Source organism: Heterodontus francisci, chromosome 42, assembly GCF_036365525.1.
Source record: "Heterodontus francisci isolate sHetFra1 chromosome 42, sHetFra1.hap1, whole genome shotgun sequence".
Lineage (NCBI taxonomy): Eukaryota > Metazoa > Chordata > Chondrichthyes > Heterodontiformes > Heterodontidae > Heterodontus > Heterodontus francisci.
The window spans coordinates 18322391-18340641 of record NC_090412.1 but is presented as its reverse complement, the minus strand read 5'-3'; the positions used below and the strand labels follow the sequence as shown (position 1 = coordinate 18340641).

The following is an 18251-nucleotide window of genomic DNA, read 5'->3' as shown; positions in this document are numbered from 1 at the left end:
CTCCGACAATGTAGCACTCCCTCAGTACTGCACTGGAATGTCAGCCTTTATTTTTGTGCTCAAGTCCTGGAGTGGACTTGAACCCAGAAACTTCTAACTCAGAGGCGAGAATGCTACAAACTGAACCACAGCTGACACACAAATTTATTTGCTGTGGGACAACAGCCTTGAAGCATTCTTACTGTCAGTGACTCTATTTTGGCACAAAATATCACCACAAAAACAATGATCATTAATATCCAGAGGAACGAGATTCCTCTTTTCAAGGCGGACAAAGGTTTTTCGCTGCAATTAATGACTTGCCAGCAAAATCGCCACGCTGAGTGCAGTTTTATAATGTGAGATCTCTGAGAATTCAATTTGATTAGCAGTTGGTAACTTTGGAGAAAAACATTCATTTCATTGCAGTCTTTCCTGCCCAAGAGAATATTCTACTTGAACTGAAAGCAAATGTATAAAACGGCTATCTTTTATTCAAAACAACACCATCTTTATAAGGGTGTTTGGCTTCCTCATTGGCTTAGTAATGTCACCCAGAGAGTAGCTAAGCTACGAAGATCAACAATTTAATCCACAGTCTGTGCAGTTAGCTGGTGTCAACTGTGATAGCAGTAAGGTGCCATAATCCGTTTCACCACACCTTGGGCTAAGATAGGGAAAACTATCAAGATGTTCCATTCCTGATCATTATCTGGTGATCTCTGCTTTGTGAAGATAATGCACCAGATTTTTTCCAACATCTTGCTCCTCAAACAAAAAAAGTTTGGCATATAGATTTTCTCTAAATTTTATATATAGTGTGCTTAAGACACCGTATCAATACTTGCCTGAGAGGATTAATCAAAATTAAATTCCATTTAAAACAACATCCAAGCTCTTCATTTGTATCACTGTCTTGTAACATTTTCTGGTAACTTACAAGAAATTAAACGGAAAACCACAAATGTTAGAAATGCAGAAAGCTATGAGCTCAAGTCCCACTTGAGAGACTTGAGCACAAGTCCAAAGCTGACATTTCATTGCAGTACAGAGGAAGTGCTGCACTGTTGGAGGTGCTGTCCTTTGGTTCAGATTTTAAACCAAGTCTTGGTCTGTTCTCTCCTGGATCCTATTGGCTCAACTTCAAAAAAGTGCAAGGGAGTTCTCCCCACTGTCCTGGTCAATATTTGCCCCTCAACCACCATCATTAAAACAGATTATATGGTCATTATAGCACAAGGGGAGAGCCAACTGTGTAACAGCCCCGACAACCAATTTTATCTGCAGCACCTGTGGAAGAGTCTGTCACTCTAGAATTGGAATTTATAGCCACTCCAGGCGCTGCTTCACAAACCACTGACCACCTCCAGGCGCTTACCCATTGTCTCTTGAGACGAGGAGGCCGAAGAAGAAGAAAGAAGATGGTCATTATTACCTTGCTGTTTTGGGACTTAGTGTGCAAATTGGCTGCACATTTCCTACATTCCAACAGTGGCTATGCTCCATACAATACATCTTTGCCTGTAAAGCACTTTGAGACATCCTGAGGTCATGAAAGACACTATATAAATGCAACTCTTTTTATACAGTAGGCAAATCACCATCTCAGAAGATATCAGTTGATATTTCAGGTGGAAACCTTCATCTGTCTGATAAAATCCCACCTGCCCTGATGGTCATTTCCATATTTTCAGTTTTTAATCCTATCCATCTATTCTGGATATGGCACACACTGGGCATTGACTATTTCAGAGTCCAAATGCAAACTGATTCCTAATCCACATATCCTAAGATTGCATCCCTCCTGAGAATTACTAAACTCTTTGCTTGATTTCCTGAAGCTTTAGCAGGAATATAGGAAACTGGGTAGCACATTAGTTCATTGCACTGCACTCTCACTGATGGCAGAGTTCTCATCTGTAGTTCTGCTGTCTTTGTATAAGGGGCCCATGTGAAATAAGCTTGGGTCATCTCATACCAGCTCTAAGATACCAACTTGTGTTTGTGTAGAATCTTCAACATACAGAAATGCCACAGGGAAATGGATGACAAGCCAAAAGGGGAGAGATTGAAAGCTTGGTCAAAGAGCTGAGTTTTGAGAAGGTTTTTAGTTTGGAATGTGTTGCTGAACACCACTCTCCTAACTCCAAACAAAATCCTGTTAAGGTTTGAATCTCACTGCAGGCTGCAAAAAAGTAATGCCTGCATGACAAGTGGAAAAATTCTGTCTGGTCAGATGTTCAGGTTGTCAGTTTCCGGCCTTGACTTTTCCAGACAACACTGGGGCCAAGTTAATTCATGAGGCACTATCTCCTTGGAAAAAAAGAGTTTGGCAAACATTTTTTTATTGGTTGCAATGATGGTAAATGACATAAAAATGTATTATTAATCAGTTGCACATGACGCCATCATTAAAATTTGTTGTCCTCAAATTGATTAATACTTTCTCCTGAAGATGACAATTTGTCCTTTAAACCGAATAAGGAAACAGTAACAGTTCACTGCAGCGGGGAGCGTCTAATGGGTGAGAAGCACAAGCCAAAGAATGTTAAAACAGGGTCATTTTAGTGATCCTGCAATCCTAGTGGTTCAAAAGAAGCACAGGCCGGAGACGGGGACTACAATACTCTGTCGCTTTTTTTTTGTGCCGCAAGACTAATGGATTTATCAATATATTTCCATACAGTAACTGCGCTCTTGCTTGCTCAGTTAATCACTCCATGTTGCAGCCCCCCCACCGAAGATCAGAGGAGGCAATTATCCTCAGTCAGCTTTTCCCAACAACTCAGCCTTGGAGAACTTAGTGTAAGAGGACTCTCATCGCATGCCATCATTGCCTGTGATTTCGGGAAGCTGACACAGCCTCAGTAAGAAATCATGAGCCACTGAGAATAAACTCCCTTGTGGTCTTTTGTTTTAAGAGTATGTGTGAGTCTCAGAGATAGCATTTTGTTAGAGAAGAGGTGCCTTGTTTCAGTAATTCAGATGTCATAAACTCATGATCTAGCCAGAAGCCAATTTGCTTTTTCTTGTTCTTCCCCGGACTATTGCAAGAAAAGACCGAGAGAATAGTAGAAATTCAGGCTGCAGTAGAGAAAGAAAACCTTGAGCAAGGATTCTCTGCTCAGTCAGTGGGTGAATTCCCCAGATGGAGTCGGATTGACAAATGTCCCACGCTTGACCCATGACCTCACCCGATAAGCTAATGTCGGCTGGGGTGATTCTAAGGAGGGTAACAATTGACCTTTGCATTCCTGAGCTAACAGAGGGGGGTAGTATCATTCTGGGTTCCTGTTTCTGATCACTATCCAATGACCTAGACCATCTGTGCCAATGTTAGGTGAAGTCAAGGTCACCAGCGATGATGCTCGGCTCTTCCTGCCCATGGGGTAATAGAACTGGTGACACTTAACTGTCTAGGATCACACATCAATAGTGATGACTCGGATGAAGTTGCAGTTTACTGCCTGCACCTATAATGCATACCTGGCAAGATTCAGCATCTTGGAGGAGAGGAGATGATTTACAGTTGGAATGCTGCAGAGACCTTTCGTTTTAAGATTGAAATTATCTCCATTCCACAGCAGAGTGAGATTACCTTTAATTCACCATTGTGTATAAATTTTAATAATAAAAGTCCTGTAATTATTTCCCTTTGTATGTTATATGAGGTGAGTGGAACACATCAGATGCTCAGCCCTCAGTCATTTCTGGATATATTCTGGTCCCTTAAATCAGAGGAGTTGTACCCTTTTATAGTGAACACAGAGTTTTATCTTTCATTCAGTGTGACCTGAACACAGGCAATCATGAACAAAATCAATATGTCAATGTTTTAATATAGCATTGCTATATTGCACAATGACCCCACAAAGACATTAGCAAAGTGAATGGGCTTTCTCTGTGTTTGAGCCTTTCCATTGTGATGGTTATCTTTCTGCACCCCATAATCTAGTTCCACAACTGCTTAGTACCTTCACCGTGGTGAAGCATTAGGCATCTAGATGAATAATAGTTCATAGTGTATGTTACCAATATAGGAAGTAAGAGCACACTTGCATTTATATAGCACCCTTCACATCCTCAGGACATCCCAAAGCACTTTACAGGCAATGAAGTAGTTTTAAAGTGTAGTTCCTGATGTTTCCGATGGAAATGTAGTAGACGATTAGCGCACAGATGAGATAAGATCAGATACTCTGTTTTGGGCATTGGTTGAGGGATAAATGTTGGCCAGGACACTGGGAGAGCTCTTCAGTTCATCTTCAAAATAGTGCCAGGGGATTTCTAATGCCCACTTGCGAGGGGCAGACAGGATCTCCGTTTGACGTCACATCCGAAAGACAGCACCTCCAACAGTGCAGCAGTCCCTCAGTGGGTAAGCGCCTGGAGGTGGTCAGTGGTGTGTGGAGCAGCACCTGGAGTGGCTATAAAGGCCAATTCTAGAGTGACAGACTCTTCCACAGGTGGTGCAGTGCACTGCACTGTGGGCCTGAATTAACCTATGACCTCTGACCATCTGATTGAGAGGCAAAAGTGATATCACTGAAAGAACATTAAGAATGTGTTGGCTGGGGTTCAGTTGGTAGCATTCTTACATTTGAGCTGTTAGGTTGTGGGTTCAGTTCAGGCACTTGACCACACAATTTAAACTGCATTGCTGGACATGTCATCTTTTGGATGAGATGGTTAACTGAGGCACGGTCTGTTTCATCAGGTGGATGTGAAAGATCCCATGGCACCATTTAAAGAAGAACAAGTGAATTATCCTCAGAATTCTGGCCAATATTTATTCCTCAACCAACACCTGAAAAACCCAGCTGATTTGGTCATTTATTGCACTGCAGTTTGTGGGATTTTGCTGCTGCATGTTGTATAGTACAACTGTGAGCTGGCGGACAGCCATAAAGGCGGGCTAAAGTGTGGCGAGTCGAAGAGACTTAGCAGGAAGTTGGCAGGAAAAAAGACAGAGGCGCAAGGAGAGAGCCAACTGTGTAACAGCCCCAACAATCACATTTTTCTGCAGCACCTGTGGAAGAGCCTGTCACTCTAGAATTGGCCTTTATAGCCACTCCAGGCGCTGCTTCACACACCACTGACCACCTCCAGGCGCTTACCCATTGTCTCGCGAGATAAGGAGGCCAAAGATGAGATCCTTCAAAAGTACTTCATTGGTCGTAAAGCCCTTTGGGTGGCCCTCAGATCAAGAAAGGTGCCATATAAATGCCAGTTTTTCTTTCTGACACCTGGGCTGGATTTATTCACGCTGGTGGGGCTCCCAACGCCAGGCCAAAAAGGCAAGGGGAGCCCCGCCTCAGCCTTTCGAAGACCTTCTGGCATTATTCAGCGATGCTCTGCCAATTAAATGCCCGGCACCGGGATCCTGTTCCTATAAGGGCGGGGATCCTGCTCCAAGAGGTGCTGGCCAATCAGAGGGCCGGCAGCTCAAGTAGCATCAGCAGCACCACTGGGAGCGGTGGCCACAACCGGTACATCAAGAGTCCCAGTACCAGACCCAGCGCGAGAGCCCCAGACCCCACGCAAGTGACACAAGGCTGCCAGGGCCAGTCCAGCAGGCTCCAGCGATTGGGGGGGGGGCGGGGGGGTGGAAGGTGGACAGTGAGGGTGGGGGGATAACAGAGGGATGGTCTTCGCCATCGGAATCCTTCGTGGGCCACAGGATGCCCACGGAGGAGGCCCCCCCCCACCAAATCCGCAGGGAGGTCACTTCATTTCACTGGGCAACCTCCAGGAGTCCTATTAAATCCAACTTCTGATATAATACTTGACATAACATCAGATATATGCAGGTACCTTTTCCAGCAGAAGTCATCAGGAGAAGGAATTCTAACCAAGGTTTTTTTGTCCTTCCTTACCAGGACTGTGAGGCTCATTGTAGCAAACCCCATTACCAGCCTAGATCAGTTAACCCAGCAATGACTGCAACCTTCTTTGTCCAGACAAAAGATGAACAGGGCCTGGCAGTCAAATGCTAGCAATTATCTTGGTCACAATGATTGGGCATAGATAGACACTGCAGTGTTTATTACACAGTGACTTAACCAAAAATGAGTGGTAAAAGAGATGTTGGCCTGGCAAACCCTCCAATGTAAACACAGCATGGATTATATTATTACCAGCACAGCCAAAGGCATTGGATTAATTTTCCAAGCTTTCCCTAGTTGCATATCCTAATTTTCCAATATGTCCTAGCTTTGATCTTTTGTTTATTCAAACTGTATAAAATCTGGCTGTGAATGAGAATATAGACTGGGATTGATATCCTAATCAGGCAGATATGTGTCCTGTTGTAGCATGGGTATGGATCATAAGCAATGGGTATGAATGGTGATCAATGAATAATAATTACTGATAATCAGTGGAAGAACTGTAAGGTTGGCCAAGCTGTGCCAATAAAGTACTAGTTAGTGTGCCAGCAGACCCCTAACACTAACTATGGGGGTGAGAAGTCTTTCTCGTTACGCAAATAAAAAAAAATGTTCTCTAATTTTCCAAATGCCGTTACAGCGTAAACCCAAAACCTCCATTTTGCAGGATTTTTTTCCCGTAAACTAGTCGTCTCCACATTTGTCACACAATTAAAAGTTATGGTGACCACAGGGTTAACAAGATGTGGAACAGAAATGCTTACAAACCACATCCTTGCACATTCCCCATGCTACTGCGAAGAACAGAAAGTGCTAAAAAATAAAAGAAGCAGGTCTCATTTTGTTGGTCGGTTTTCACTCTGCGTTTAGTGGAATGTTTCTTTTGCAAGGACCGGAGAACAAAGGTAACTGAAGCCCAGGTTGACAGCCAAATGCTATAATTAGCCGATGTTGCCTATTCTGCAATAAAGCCTGTGCCTTCATACACTACAGAGATCAATAGATAGTTCAACACATTCCGATTTAAACTCCTCTGATGCAAGTTATTAATGTTTCCCTCAGCAGCCAGTCAGCATGCTGATCTATCCTGAAATCTTAATTAAATTCTTCAAATGTATTACCATAGGGAGAGATTAGCGCCTCTGCTCCAAACAATTAGGTTGCCTTATTCTAATATAATTGTCTACTCGTTTTATGTAGAAATTATTAGTTTGCAGTTCCATAGCCCGCATATTTAATGAAAAACAAAACAACATACCAATCCGGGGCTCTCTTGATCTTTGTTTCCACATATTTCCTGCTGCAGTAGAGACTTCTCCACATTTTCTTGCATCTGCTGCCCTACTTCAATAGTTATAAACAAAAGAATGTAGTGAGTAACCACATCCTCATACATCATTCCCCTTAACAAAAACAAGGCAGAAAGTCAACTGGAGGGATCTGAGATTGTAGGAGCAGCAAATATCCCATAATTTTGTACCCAGAAGCCCACATTAACACTTGACTATAAGCGGACTATTGCTTTTCCTTAAAAGTTAATCCCTGACTCCTACTTTTCGCGTGTGTCATTTCCCTTGATGTATTCCCACTTTTCATCTTCTTCCTTCCCTGGACTTTCTCTTCCTCTTAGGTTTGGACTTAATGGATGATTGACAATGGATGATTCCAATCATTGGTTAAGGCTGTAATTATCTCCCTCACATGGAGAATCCGGCTGTGACTGACAAACACATCCCTGGGAGAAACTGGATTGGGAATGTTAGTTGAGGTTTTTTTTTTAATTTGACCTCCTGATTAATGGTTAAACAACTGGGTGTCCTTCTGTCCACAGTCCATTGTACGTCAAACACCCTTGGATAAGGACAACTGGACCATTCATTTCCTGTCACTTTGCTTCAGGATCTCACAAAATGTCTTTTAATCTGTGTTCCCTGGCTGCCGCTCTGCTCTTGCTAGTTACCTTTTATTGTGACATCTGCTTTAGTATAGACAGCCAGTCAGAACCTGGCTCAAATTCATCACCACCTTCCACCAACAGGAAAAATGCAGTAATGCTTCCATTTGTAAAGCACCTTGTCACGTTGAAAAGTCTCAAAGCACTTTGCACAGGGAATTACTTTTTGAAGTGTAGTATTTGTGGCTATGAGGGCCAAAGTTGCAATAATCCTGTGTCGACATTTCTGATGGACTGCAATTCCGCTTCCCACAGGTTTGATTTGTCCACCCATAAAACGTATCCATCCCACTGAATCCACATGAGTGTAAATTTTAATCAATGGGTACCAAGGAATTGATGCCAGGTGACATTACTGGATATTATAATTTTTCATATTTTGCTAACACGTTAAGATTCTTTTCACTTAAAAGACTCATAACTGATCCGTGCATTTTCTGTTTTAACATCTGATGGGAAAAGACAACTAATATTTCAGATGGGGCACTTAGAGCTGCTCATTCTTTCTAGTGATCAGATCTAAGAGAAGCACTATGATTATCTAAGAATTAAAATGTTATCTCTTCCTGTAAGCAATTCATTCTCAGGATGTGGGCATCACTGGCAAGGTTGGCCTTTATTGCTTGTCCTGAGTTTCCCTTCAGAATGTGGTGGTGAGCCTTCTTTGCAAACTGCTGCAGCCTGTGTGGTGAAGATACCCCCACGTTGCTGTTAGGTGAGGAGTTCCAGGATTTTGTCCCAGGGACGATGAAGGAATGATTTGTCCATGTCCTGAATTACATGTCTCTTACTGATGAAGAAACTCTTCAGTCATCCAAATCTCAATTTATCCTCGTGACCTTCAATTCTGACTCTCTTTAAAACTGATTTAGCACTAACTCTATTGGAAATCCATCCTAACATGAACCTATCTGTGGGGAACAGAAATCATTGAATTCCTAATGTTCCTTGTCTCCAGTCTTGTGATCAAAACTGAAGCTGTTCATTTCTTCTGTCTCCAATTCAGCCAGTCTGTCTTTAGGATTTAGCTTGATTCCACTAAAATCTTCCTAAATGTTCTCTGACCTTCTGAAGATATGGTGACCAAAACTGAAGAAATAAGTAACTCAGAGGCTGGGAATTCTGTGGCGAGTAACTCACCTCCTGTCTCCCCAATACATGTCCACCATCTACAAGGCACAAGTCAGGAGTGTGATGGAATACTCTCCACTTACCTGGATGATTGCAGCTCCAAGAACACTCAAGAAGCTCGACACCATCCAGGAAAAAGCAGGCTGCTTGATTGGCACTCCATTTACCACCTTCAACATTCACTCCCTCCACCACCGACGCACAGTGACAACAGTGTGTACCATCTACAAGATGCACTGCAGCAACTCACCAAGGCTCCTTCGACAGCATCTTCCAAGCACACGACCTCTGCCAACTAGAAGGACAAGGGCAGCAAATGCATGGGAACACCACCACCTGAAAGTTCCCCTCCAAGCCACACACCATCCTGACTTGGAACTATATCACCGTTCCTTCACTGTCCCTAGGTCAAAATCCAGGAACTCCCTAACGGTACTGTTGGTGTATCTACGCCCTAAGGACTGCAGTGGTTCAAGAAGGCAGCTCACCACCACCTTCTTAAGGGCAATTAGGGATGGGCAACAAATGTTGGCCTAGCCAGTGACACCCACACCCCCCCCACCCCCAAAACGAATAAAACAACTTGTTTATATCTGTAATCAGATGTTCTTGAGGTACATCAGGGAACCTTGTCATCCCCTTTAGTACAACTCAAATGCATTCCATATTAGTGGGATCAAAATCACAATGTATTGTAAATGTCTCAGTTCTGTAGAAAGAAACACGGAAGAGAAGCGACAGCTGAAAGATGATTGGTCATTTCCAAAGACGCTGAAGCTCATTTCTTCAGAAGTATAAATTTAAACCATCTTATAGTTTGATGGAATGTACAAGAGGCACTTCTCTAGAGGTTGTGCTGTCTGAGTCAATCGACCAGTCATTGTCAACTCAAGCTGCACTCAGTTTGTAAGGAAGTGAATCATTTTTTAGTACACATAAAAATGGATCCTGCCGTAGATTCCAGGAATATGTTGTGCGTGCAATAAAAGAGAACCAGCATTACAGCTACCATTTTGTCTCAAGTTTGACTTTATACCTGTTTCCATCTTTTAAAAATGAATCCATTGTTACAGGACAAAATACAATTACTGAATTATCAATCAATAAATACACAGAGTATTGCAGAGCAAAATCAGAATATTTCATCATCCAATATCCAACATGTTCCTTCTCTTTGTGTACGCACGCTGTTGACAGGGAGAGTCATCAGTGTCTCCTACTCAAAGTCATTCTTCCCCAGCTCAGAACTGTTCAACTCCTTGCCTTCCAGTCTTCCATTCCTCCTCCACTCCATAGGCATTTAAAACCCAAGGTTTGTTTCAACTAAACCTTACAGGGCCTATCTCACCTTCTATCCTACTGTTTGGAACCTTGGTGATGTCTTCCACTCTGGGCCTTGGGCCTTCAACTAGGCTTCTCAGTAGAAGTAGTTACAAGTCATCCCCCAATAGGTTTACAAAGAATTACAACCTTCTTGACCTGTGGAATGCTTTCCATTTCTAGGTTGCCCCTCCTGATGCCTGCATTAAGCAGATCAGTTATAGTTTCATTGAATGTGGACTCGGGCTTCCTCTGTTCTGCCTTAATAACGTGTGCCAGCCTTACCTCAGAAGGTACCCCCTCGACTGTTAGTGTAGCATTTGTCCATTTCTCATTTTTGCATGCCTGTGGAATATCTGACTGAGATTGCCACCTTAGTGCTAATTCGGAAACAGTTTTTTCTTATGCTTCCAACTTTATTGGGAACTGGATTCGGAAGGTTCCAACTCATCTCACACAGAATCCTTACGGACAACAATCCAAGGAAAATTTCATTGTCAGATTGGGCTGGCTTCTTTAAGTGGTGGAACATGTCAATATTCCAGAGTCTTTAAGGAACCAATAAGGCTGCATTTATGCTACAATTGTAGAGTTTGTATGAGGCAATTCCTCTCCCCATCCAAGCACTAGTGTTAAATCTGGTGGGTATAATGCACCCTGATTCTGTAGCCACTGGTCAGCAGGTTCTGCTCATACAGCAGCTCATCAGGCTCTGAATATTGATTTTGCTAATTACAATAAAATTAAAATTTGATATGTCTATTAAATTAAATCTTTTGATTCAGACAATTCTGACTGTGCCGTGAAATTGCAGTTTAACCCAAAAAATCACAGCGCAAACAGAACTATAACCTGAAGCTTGCTTAGAGGCCACGATGACCGTGTAGTGATGGGATATCCATGTGTTCTGCTCTGGATATTGAATATCTCCATTGTGTGTCACGAAAATGTGCTAACTCGAATGATGATTTTTTAAAAAGGTAAAGGTAAGCTCCCCCCACCAAGCTGAACTGAGGGGCTGGATCCATGGGAAACCCCTCGAACTGTATCGGGAAATTTTTCATTTGCTGTAATTGTAATTGTGATTGTAATGAAGCAAATGGACCTCCTTTGCACTGTTTGTATTTTTTGACTTGGTGCTGTTTGAAACTGGTAATGTAATTTTCACAGATTTTTATGAATAAAGTATATTTTGGAAATTTAAAAAAAAAGATTTTTAAAAAATCCATCGGCTGGGAATCTGAATATTAAACTGGTGGAGACGAACCACTCAAACCTTGGAAGCTTCGGGTCACTGAGGCATATTCCTTGCTGCAGGCTGTCCTGTTCAGTGGTTTAATTGATCGGCATTTGATTGTGTTAGTCTGTTCACCGACCGATGCTCACTGTGTTTAATGACTTAAGTATGAGGGGGTGCTAGAGAGACAGAAACCTCCTTCAGCTACTTAGTTTAGGGAGAACTTTCCGGAAAGAACAGACAGGAACCTTCTTCAGCGACACAGGTTAGAGAGAACTTTCCAAAAAGAACAGACAGTGATCTCCCTCAAAGGAATTCAGACACATGGCTGTCTCCAGGAGAATCAACGAATCAGCGTCTACCACTTCAAACCAGAAGCCAAAGAACACCAAATTCAGCCTGATGCCAGCCAAGTCACCAACCTCCACAGACTGTATACCCTTTTTATTTCTCTGGACTCTAATTCAACCAAACTATCCTTCCCCACTCTAACATATGTGTGTGTGTGAAAGTTGGAGCGTATTTTATTATTTTTACTTAGATCGGTTTAAGTACAATAAAATGAACCTCTTTCTTTGGTTAAACTCGAAAACCTATCCTAAACACTCACTGAACTGGCAAGTATATCCACTTAAAAAAAAAAATCTGTTGTAGTCAATTAAGGAGAGGGTAAAGAGGGGAGCCCTTTGACCCCTTCTCACCTGATCGTAACATGTGCCATCATGGGGAGTCATTAAACAGAAGTCACAGGATGTTACCTTGTGGGAAGCAAACAGCAGAGCAAGAGACACACAGTGTGAATCTCAGATAGCTCCAAGTGTCACTCACACAGTTTAGTGTTATTCTCTTTTAATTCAAATGTTGACCCTCACATGGCTCATGGCACACGTCCCAGCATTATTATCACATGGACTCCAGTGTTATAGTCGTGTGGTTCCACAAGTGGTGACTGCTCTTTGGCACCTCTCAAAAATGACCATTTATATATGAGTTGATGCAGTGAGCTATTTGAACATCTGGGGCATCACAATTGTGTCCCATCCTGTCAACAATGTCCACACTTTCCAGCAGAGTGTGCTAGATAGCCATTAGAAGCAGGAGCCAAGGCTGATTCCCTCCTCCCTACCTCCCCACCTCCTCTCCATTATCCACTAAATCCAATTCACCTACAGTATTGGTAAAATACACTATAATTGGTTGAAAAAAATTGAAAGTATCTAAGTTGAAATCCGACAGAGTGTTGGTAAGACATGGTTATATCTAACAGCAACAGAGATGGAACCAAAAATTCAGAATCGCATTTAAAAGGGATGTGGAAAAATATTTGAAGGCAAACAATAAAAGGCTGTCTTTGAGACTCACCAAGGCTTGATGTGGTGAATGGCCACCAAGCACGGTCTAATATTCTATATTGTATAATTTTCCTTTAGCCTCGAACAATCTAAGCTTTGTTTTAAAATCCCAGGACTGGATTCACCACGCCTATTCAAACTGGCCACACCAGCGTCCAACCCAAAGCTTCATTACATGTCAGGAATTTGTTCTATCCGTGAAAAACTGATTTATGGCTTTTGGTTCTATTTTGAAAGCACCCCTCCCCCACCATCTCGATGAACATGTGTTCTGAATAAACCTTTGGTTTCAAATTATTCCCAATCAAAGTCAGGAGCTCAGCAAAGCCACGAAGAGCTAAGGACACCAGAGATGGGAGTAAATTGCAGCCGAGAAAGAGCTCTGAAGACTATTGAATATGAGATGTTAGAAAACTCGTACATTCCTGCAGTCTGTATGGACAAATGCATACAAAAATATTTTAGAATGAAGGTCAATTATGCACTGTGGGAGACATTAAAACCTACTGAGAAAGCATATTCTGATACTCTGTAGCCTACCTCGGCCAGTACTTCGCTTCCCTTACTTGTGAGACTTCCACCACTGCCCCCACAACCCTCCTCTGCCTAATTTTTGGGCTGTTCAAGATGAAGGATGTAAGTGCTAGGAGTGGAACATTTTCCATCTCCAACATCTAATTTCCAAACACTCCTAGCTTAAGTGCATTGCAGCCGTGGGTAACATATCCTACCCCAACTCTAGGCCTCAGTTCTAAGCGTCCCCGACTGCAACAGTTTTCCATTTGCCATAACAGTCATCCCACGGCCTCTTTGAATGAGTCAATTCGTGATGAATCGGGAGCAGGCCTGTACCATGGCTCCGTGCCCACTAGGAACTGGATTGGGGCATACAGACACATTTCACATCAGACACTTACAGCCACCAGGAGTTTTTGGTTCGTACCGAAGTTGTCTGCTAATTTCTGAACGGGATTATTATGGCTTTTAATGTCATGCACGAGACAGGAGTTAGAATCATAGAATGGTTACAGCACGGAAGAAGGCCATTCAGCACGTTGTGTCTCTGCTGGCTCTCTGAAGGAGCAATTCACCTTCCAATGCCTTGATTGAACCTGCCTCCACCATACTCTCAGGCAGCACATTCCAGATCCTGACCACTCGCTGCTTGAAAATGTTTTTCCTCACGTCACCATTGCTGCTTTTGTCAATTACCTTCAATCCGTGCCCTCTCGTTCTCGATCCTTCCACCAATAGGAACAGTTTCTCTCCATCTACTTTGTCCAGACCCCTCATGATTTTGAACACCTCTATCAAATCTCCTCTCAGCCTTCTCTTCGACAATTAAACAGTCCCAACTTCTCCAATCTATCTACGTCACTGAAGTTCCTCATCCCTGGAACCATTCTCGTATCTTTTCTGCACCCTGTCTGACGCCTTCACATCTTTCCTAAAGTATAGTGCCCAGAACTAGATGCAATACTCCAGTTGAGGCCGAACCAGTGTTTTATACAGGTTCAACATAACTTCCTTGCTTTTGCACTCCATGCCCATATTGATAAAGGCCAGGATACTGGATGCTTTATTAACCGTTGTCTCAACCTGCCCTGCCACCTTCAATGATTTATGCATGTATACACCCAGGTTCTTCTGCTCCTGCACCCCCTTTAGAATTGTACCCTTTATTTTATATTGTCTCTCTGCATTCTTTCTACCAAAATGAATCACTTCACACTTCTCTGCATTAAATTTCATCTGCCACCTGTCCACCCATTCCACCAGCCTGTCTACATCCTCTTGAAGTTTAGCACTATCCTCCTCACAGTTCACCATACTTCCAAGTTTTGTCTCATCTGCAAATTTTGAAATTGTGCCCTGTACATCAAGGCCTAGGTCATGAATATATATTATGAACAGCAGGGGTCCTAACACTGACCCCCGGGGAACTCCACTATAAACCTGCCTCCAGTCCAAACAACAACCTTTAACCTTACTCTCTGCTTCCTGTCACTCAGCCAGTTTTGTATCCATGCTGCTACTGTCCCTTTTATTTCATGGGCTGTAACTTTGCTCACAAGTCTGTTGTGCAGCGCTTTATCAAATATCTAGTTGCTCCAGGTGTGAGCCTTTGGAGGAGAGCGAGTGTGGGTCAGTGCTGTGGTTATTGCACAATCATTGGGGATGTTTGCAGATAGATCAGCTAATGGGGAGGGTGCAACCTGATGTTCCTATCTGCAGAACAGAGCAGCTACAGAGATGGGTAGCTGGAGTTAGGATACAGATCAGCTAGGGTCTCACTGAACGGTGGGACAGGCTCAAGGGACCCTGGCTGAGTCCTGCTCCTATGAAACTGCATCTTGTCTTAAGGTCCCAATTGGCAGGGCTAATGCAGAAGTGCTAATGTTTAAAATGCAGAGGAATTGGCCAAATGCGGCTGAGTGTTCCTGCTCATTTGTAGCCGCGTCCTGTTTCCGGGGCTGTACGTTGGCTGATTAGTGCTGCTGCTGGCTTCGAGGGAAAGCAGTGTGCTGACACGTGGGGAAAGAAAGCCCCTGGTGGGCAGAAAATGCCTCCTCTTCACTTCCACTTTTTATGTAAGGAACTAAACATTGTACCTCTCTGAATGTGGCTTCACCTGACTTTGACATTTAAGCTTACAATCCACTATTCATATCAGCAAAAATGGTGAAAATATGGGCCCCTTTAACCCTGAAAAGTGTTGGCTTTAGATGAAAAATGTTTTGCAGACTTTTTCTTTAAAAATTTCTTCACATACAATATGAATTTAGAAATCATGGTGTTATTATGGCAGAGACTCTTTGATGTGCTCCCTATCCAAACAAAAATGGCAAAATGCTTTTCATGAGCCCATGCTGTGTCAGATTACCATTCTGTTCTGATCTCAAATAGCAGACCTTGAAGACTGACTGCAAGGCACTTGCCAAATTTTTCCCCCTACTCTCCTCTTAACAATTCCATTTCTTTTTGTTTCAAATCAAGTAAAAAATCAAATTTAATGTTTTATGTTTCCTGGGAGCCAAGGGCAAATGTCAAACCTGCAGGACCACAAAATCCAAACGAGCCAAACAAGAACTGTAAACAAGATGAGACCTGGACATCTTCAGAGTCCCAGACTGCCCGAGTCTGGATATGCCTGAAGGTGAGATTGGGGCAAATTGTGTTATCCGCTGATGTCAAAAAGCAGTGAAGAATAGTGAATAAAGCAAATGAAAAATCCAGGAGGAGGTGCAGCAAAGAGGGACCATTCTCCCCTTTCTCAACGAGCAACGAAAATGAGAAAGAATTGAGGAAGAGGAGATAAAGTGAGAGAAACGGATCAACTACGTTCATGTAAAAACAGGATCTGGAGTGGTTTTTCATGATGTCATGCTGCTTCTGAACCAACAATTTAGAAGAATTATCTCTATTTCTGCTTCTTGCCTGAGAGACGTTTCCTTTGTCTAAATTGGTCAGTGAAACATATGTACGCGTGCACAGGTTAAAGAGAGTGTAAAAATCTATGATGAGCTAGTCTATATCATCATTATTACATACTCATTCATAACAATGTCCTATTTATGTGTAACTTTATTTCACCGATAAGCCTTGACTTAAATACTCACTATATTGTAACTTTAAAGGAGAATGAAAATAAACAGTTCAAAACTGGCTGGAGAATTTTCCTTGGATGCTGTGGAGCCTGTTCCCAGTGAGAAGGAATGCTGCTACATTTTTCAAACAGCGTCCCCATGTGCAGGCTTTGGCGTTTGGTATGTTCCTGAAAGTGGATGTGGTGTTTGTGGAGATCGTGTTTAGTTGATTCTTCAGGACCACAAGTTCCCACAAGGCAGTGGCCATGTTCATCAGAGCCAGTCCCACTACCCAGGGCTCAGAGTTGAGAACAGTATAGATTTCCTCCAGATTCAGGTTGTATTTAATGTATAGGCAATACAGAGCCGAAGCCACGAAGGTCAGGTGGGAGACGAGGACTTCCATGAGGAACAGAATGAAGAGTCGGTGATTATTTCTGGCCACGCATTTCATTAAGAAAAGGCAGTGATGATCAAAGTTCACCATGCAGGCGTTGCAGAGTCTACAGTGCTTCGTTTGTTCTGGCTGTATGATCTAAATGAACAAACAAACCTCATTTTGGAACAAATGGGGTAAAAATGGTATCTATTTCCTCCCCACCCCCAACAAAAATGGACTGCAAGAGTCTGTGTGGTTGCCAACTCTGAACGTATTCCTGGAGGTTTCGTCAGGTGACCTCTCTCATTCAACTGCCCTGCCCAGTCAAACATCCTTTTTCCCCAATCTCCTCTTCGAGAAAATGAAAAATAAAATTGCTTTTTTAAATTCCCCAATGATATTTCTACGGGGTTGTTCACAGCACTGTCTAGGAGATTAATCTTTAATACCGTGAGACTCCAGGTTAAACCTGGAGGGTTGGCAACACTAATGCTGCAGTGTAAACTCATACCTGCTAATATTGTGCTCATGCCTGCTTACGACCTAAGATTTCCTTTGGTTAAGAAAGCCTTGCTCCTTTCCTTGGATTTCACATGGGAAGAGAATGGAGTTGATTCTAACTCAAGCGGGATCAGTGTGTCGGGGGCTCGAAGTGGGTGGTGCATCAGGAAGTGATGCCCGGCCGATTGTAATGCCTGTACCTCATTTTAGTGTTTTAAAACAGGCGGGAGTGATGTCAAGGTCAGAGGGCGGCAGCGGGAATCGAGGCGAGAGATGGATTCCAGGGACCGGTCAGCAGCATAAGCCAAGTGCCAGGAGGAAGATTTCCCAAACATATGCTGATGTGGGGAAGAAGAGTGAAGGCCAAAAGGCCAAAGGATTACTTCCAGGGCCTAAGGGAGCACTCCTGCCTCTCCTGGCCCCTAAGGGATCCTTCCAAAGAGTAAAACGGTCAATTGTACAGTAAATCAAAGATATGTCACTCTCAACAATATAAATAGCAAAGTGCCTCCGTAGCCCCAGTCATTACCTCACAGTAGATGCAGAACCTGGACGGACTCTGATTTGCTTCGATAAGCCGAGTGATCGTTAAGTACTCTGTTTCACAGCCAGATTTCTGAAGATTCCCTGGGTCCCTGGTTAACAGCTCCTTGAACATCCAGAGAAAAATGGTAGCCAGCCCAGTCATGCACCACAACAATAGGTTTGCTGGCCACAGAGGTGCCAATAGTCAAGGAATAATCTTCGTACCTTTTACAGGCCCAGTTCAGGAACTCCTATCAACAACATGTCTTGACACTGCACCTTTAATGTACAAAAACATTTCATAGAGGTGTCCTGGGCAATATTTATCCCTCAACCAAGAGCTAAAACAGATTATAAAAACAGAAAATGCTGGAAATACTCAGCAGGTCAGGCAGCAT

At 43.0% G+C, this 18251-nt stretch overlaps 2 protein-coding genes across 2 annotated transcripts in view; both read right to left on the bottom strand.

Annotated features, from left to right (window-relative positions):
• The window catches only part of LOC137355492 (rho GTPase-activating protein 22-like), a 330838-nt gene extending 323658 nt beyond the window's left edge, over window positions 1-7180 (bottom strand). Inside the window, exon 1 of the mRNA XM_068020688.1 lies at window positions 7126-7180. Within this exon, the coding sequence (XP_067876789.1) occupies window positions 7126-7159 (34 nt within the window). The 5' untranslated portion in view covers window positions 7160-7180. The remainder of the gene's footprint in view (window positions 1-7125) is intronic.
• A 2812-nt stretch (window positions 7181-9992) lies between these two features.
• The window catches only part of si:ch211-223a10.1 (uncharacterized), a 38079-nt gene continuing 29820 nt past the window's right edge, over window positions 9993-18251 (bottom strand). The window contains exons 9-10 of the mRNA XM_068020687.1: window positions 17858-18048; window positions 9993-16983 (exon numbers count right to left, since the gene is read on the bottom strand). Of these exons, the coding sequence (XP_067876788.1) occupies window positions 16519-16983; window positions 17858-18048 (656 nt within the window). The 3' untranslated portion in view covers window positions 9993-16518. The remainder of the gene's footprint in view (window positions 16984-17857; window positions 18049-18251) is intronic.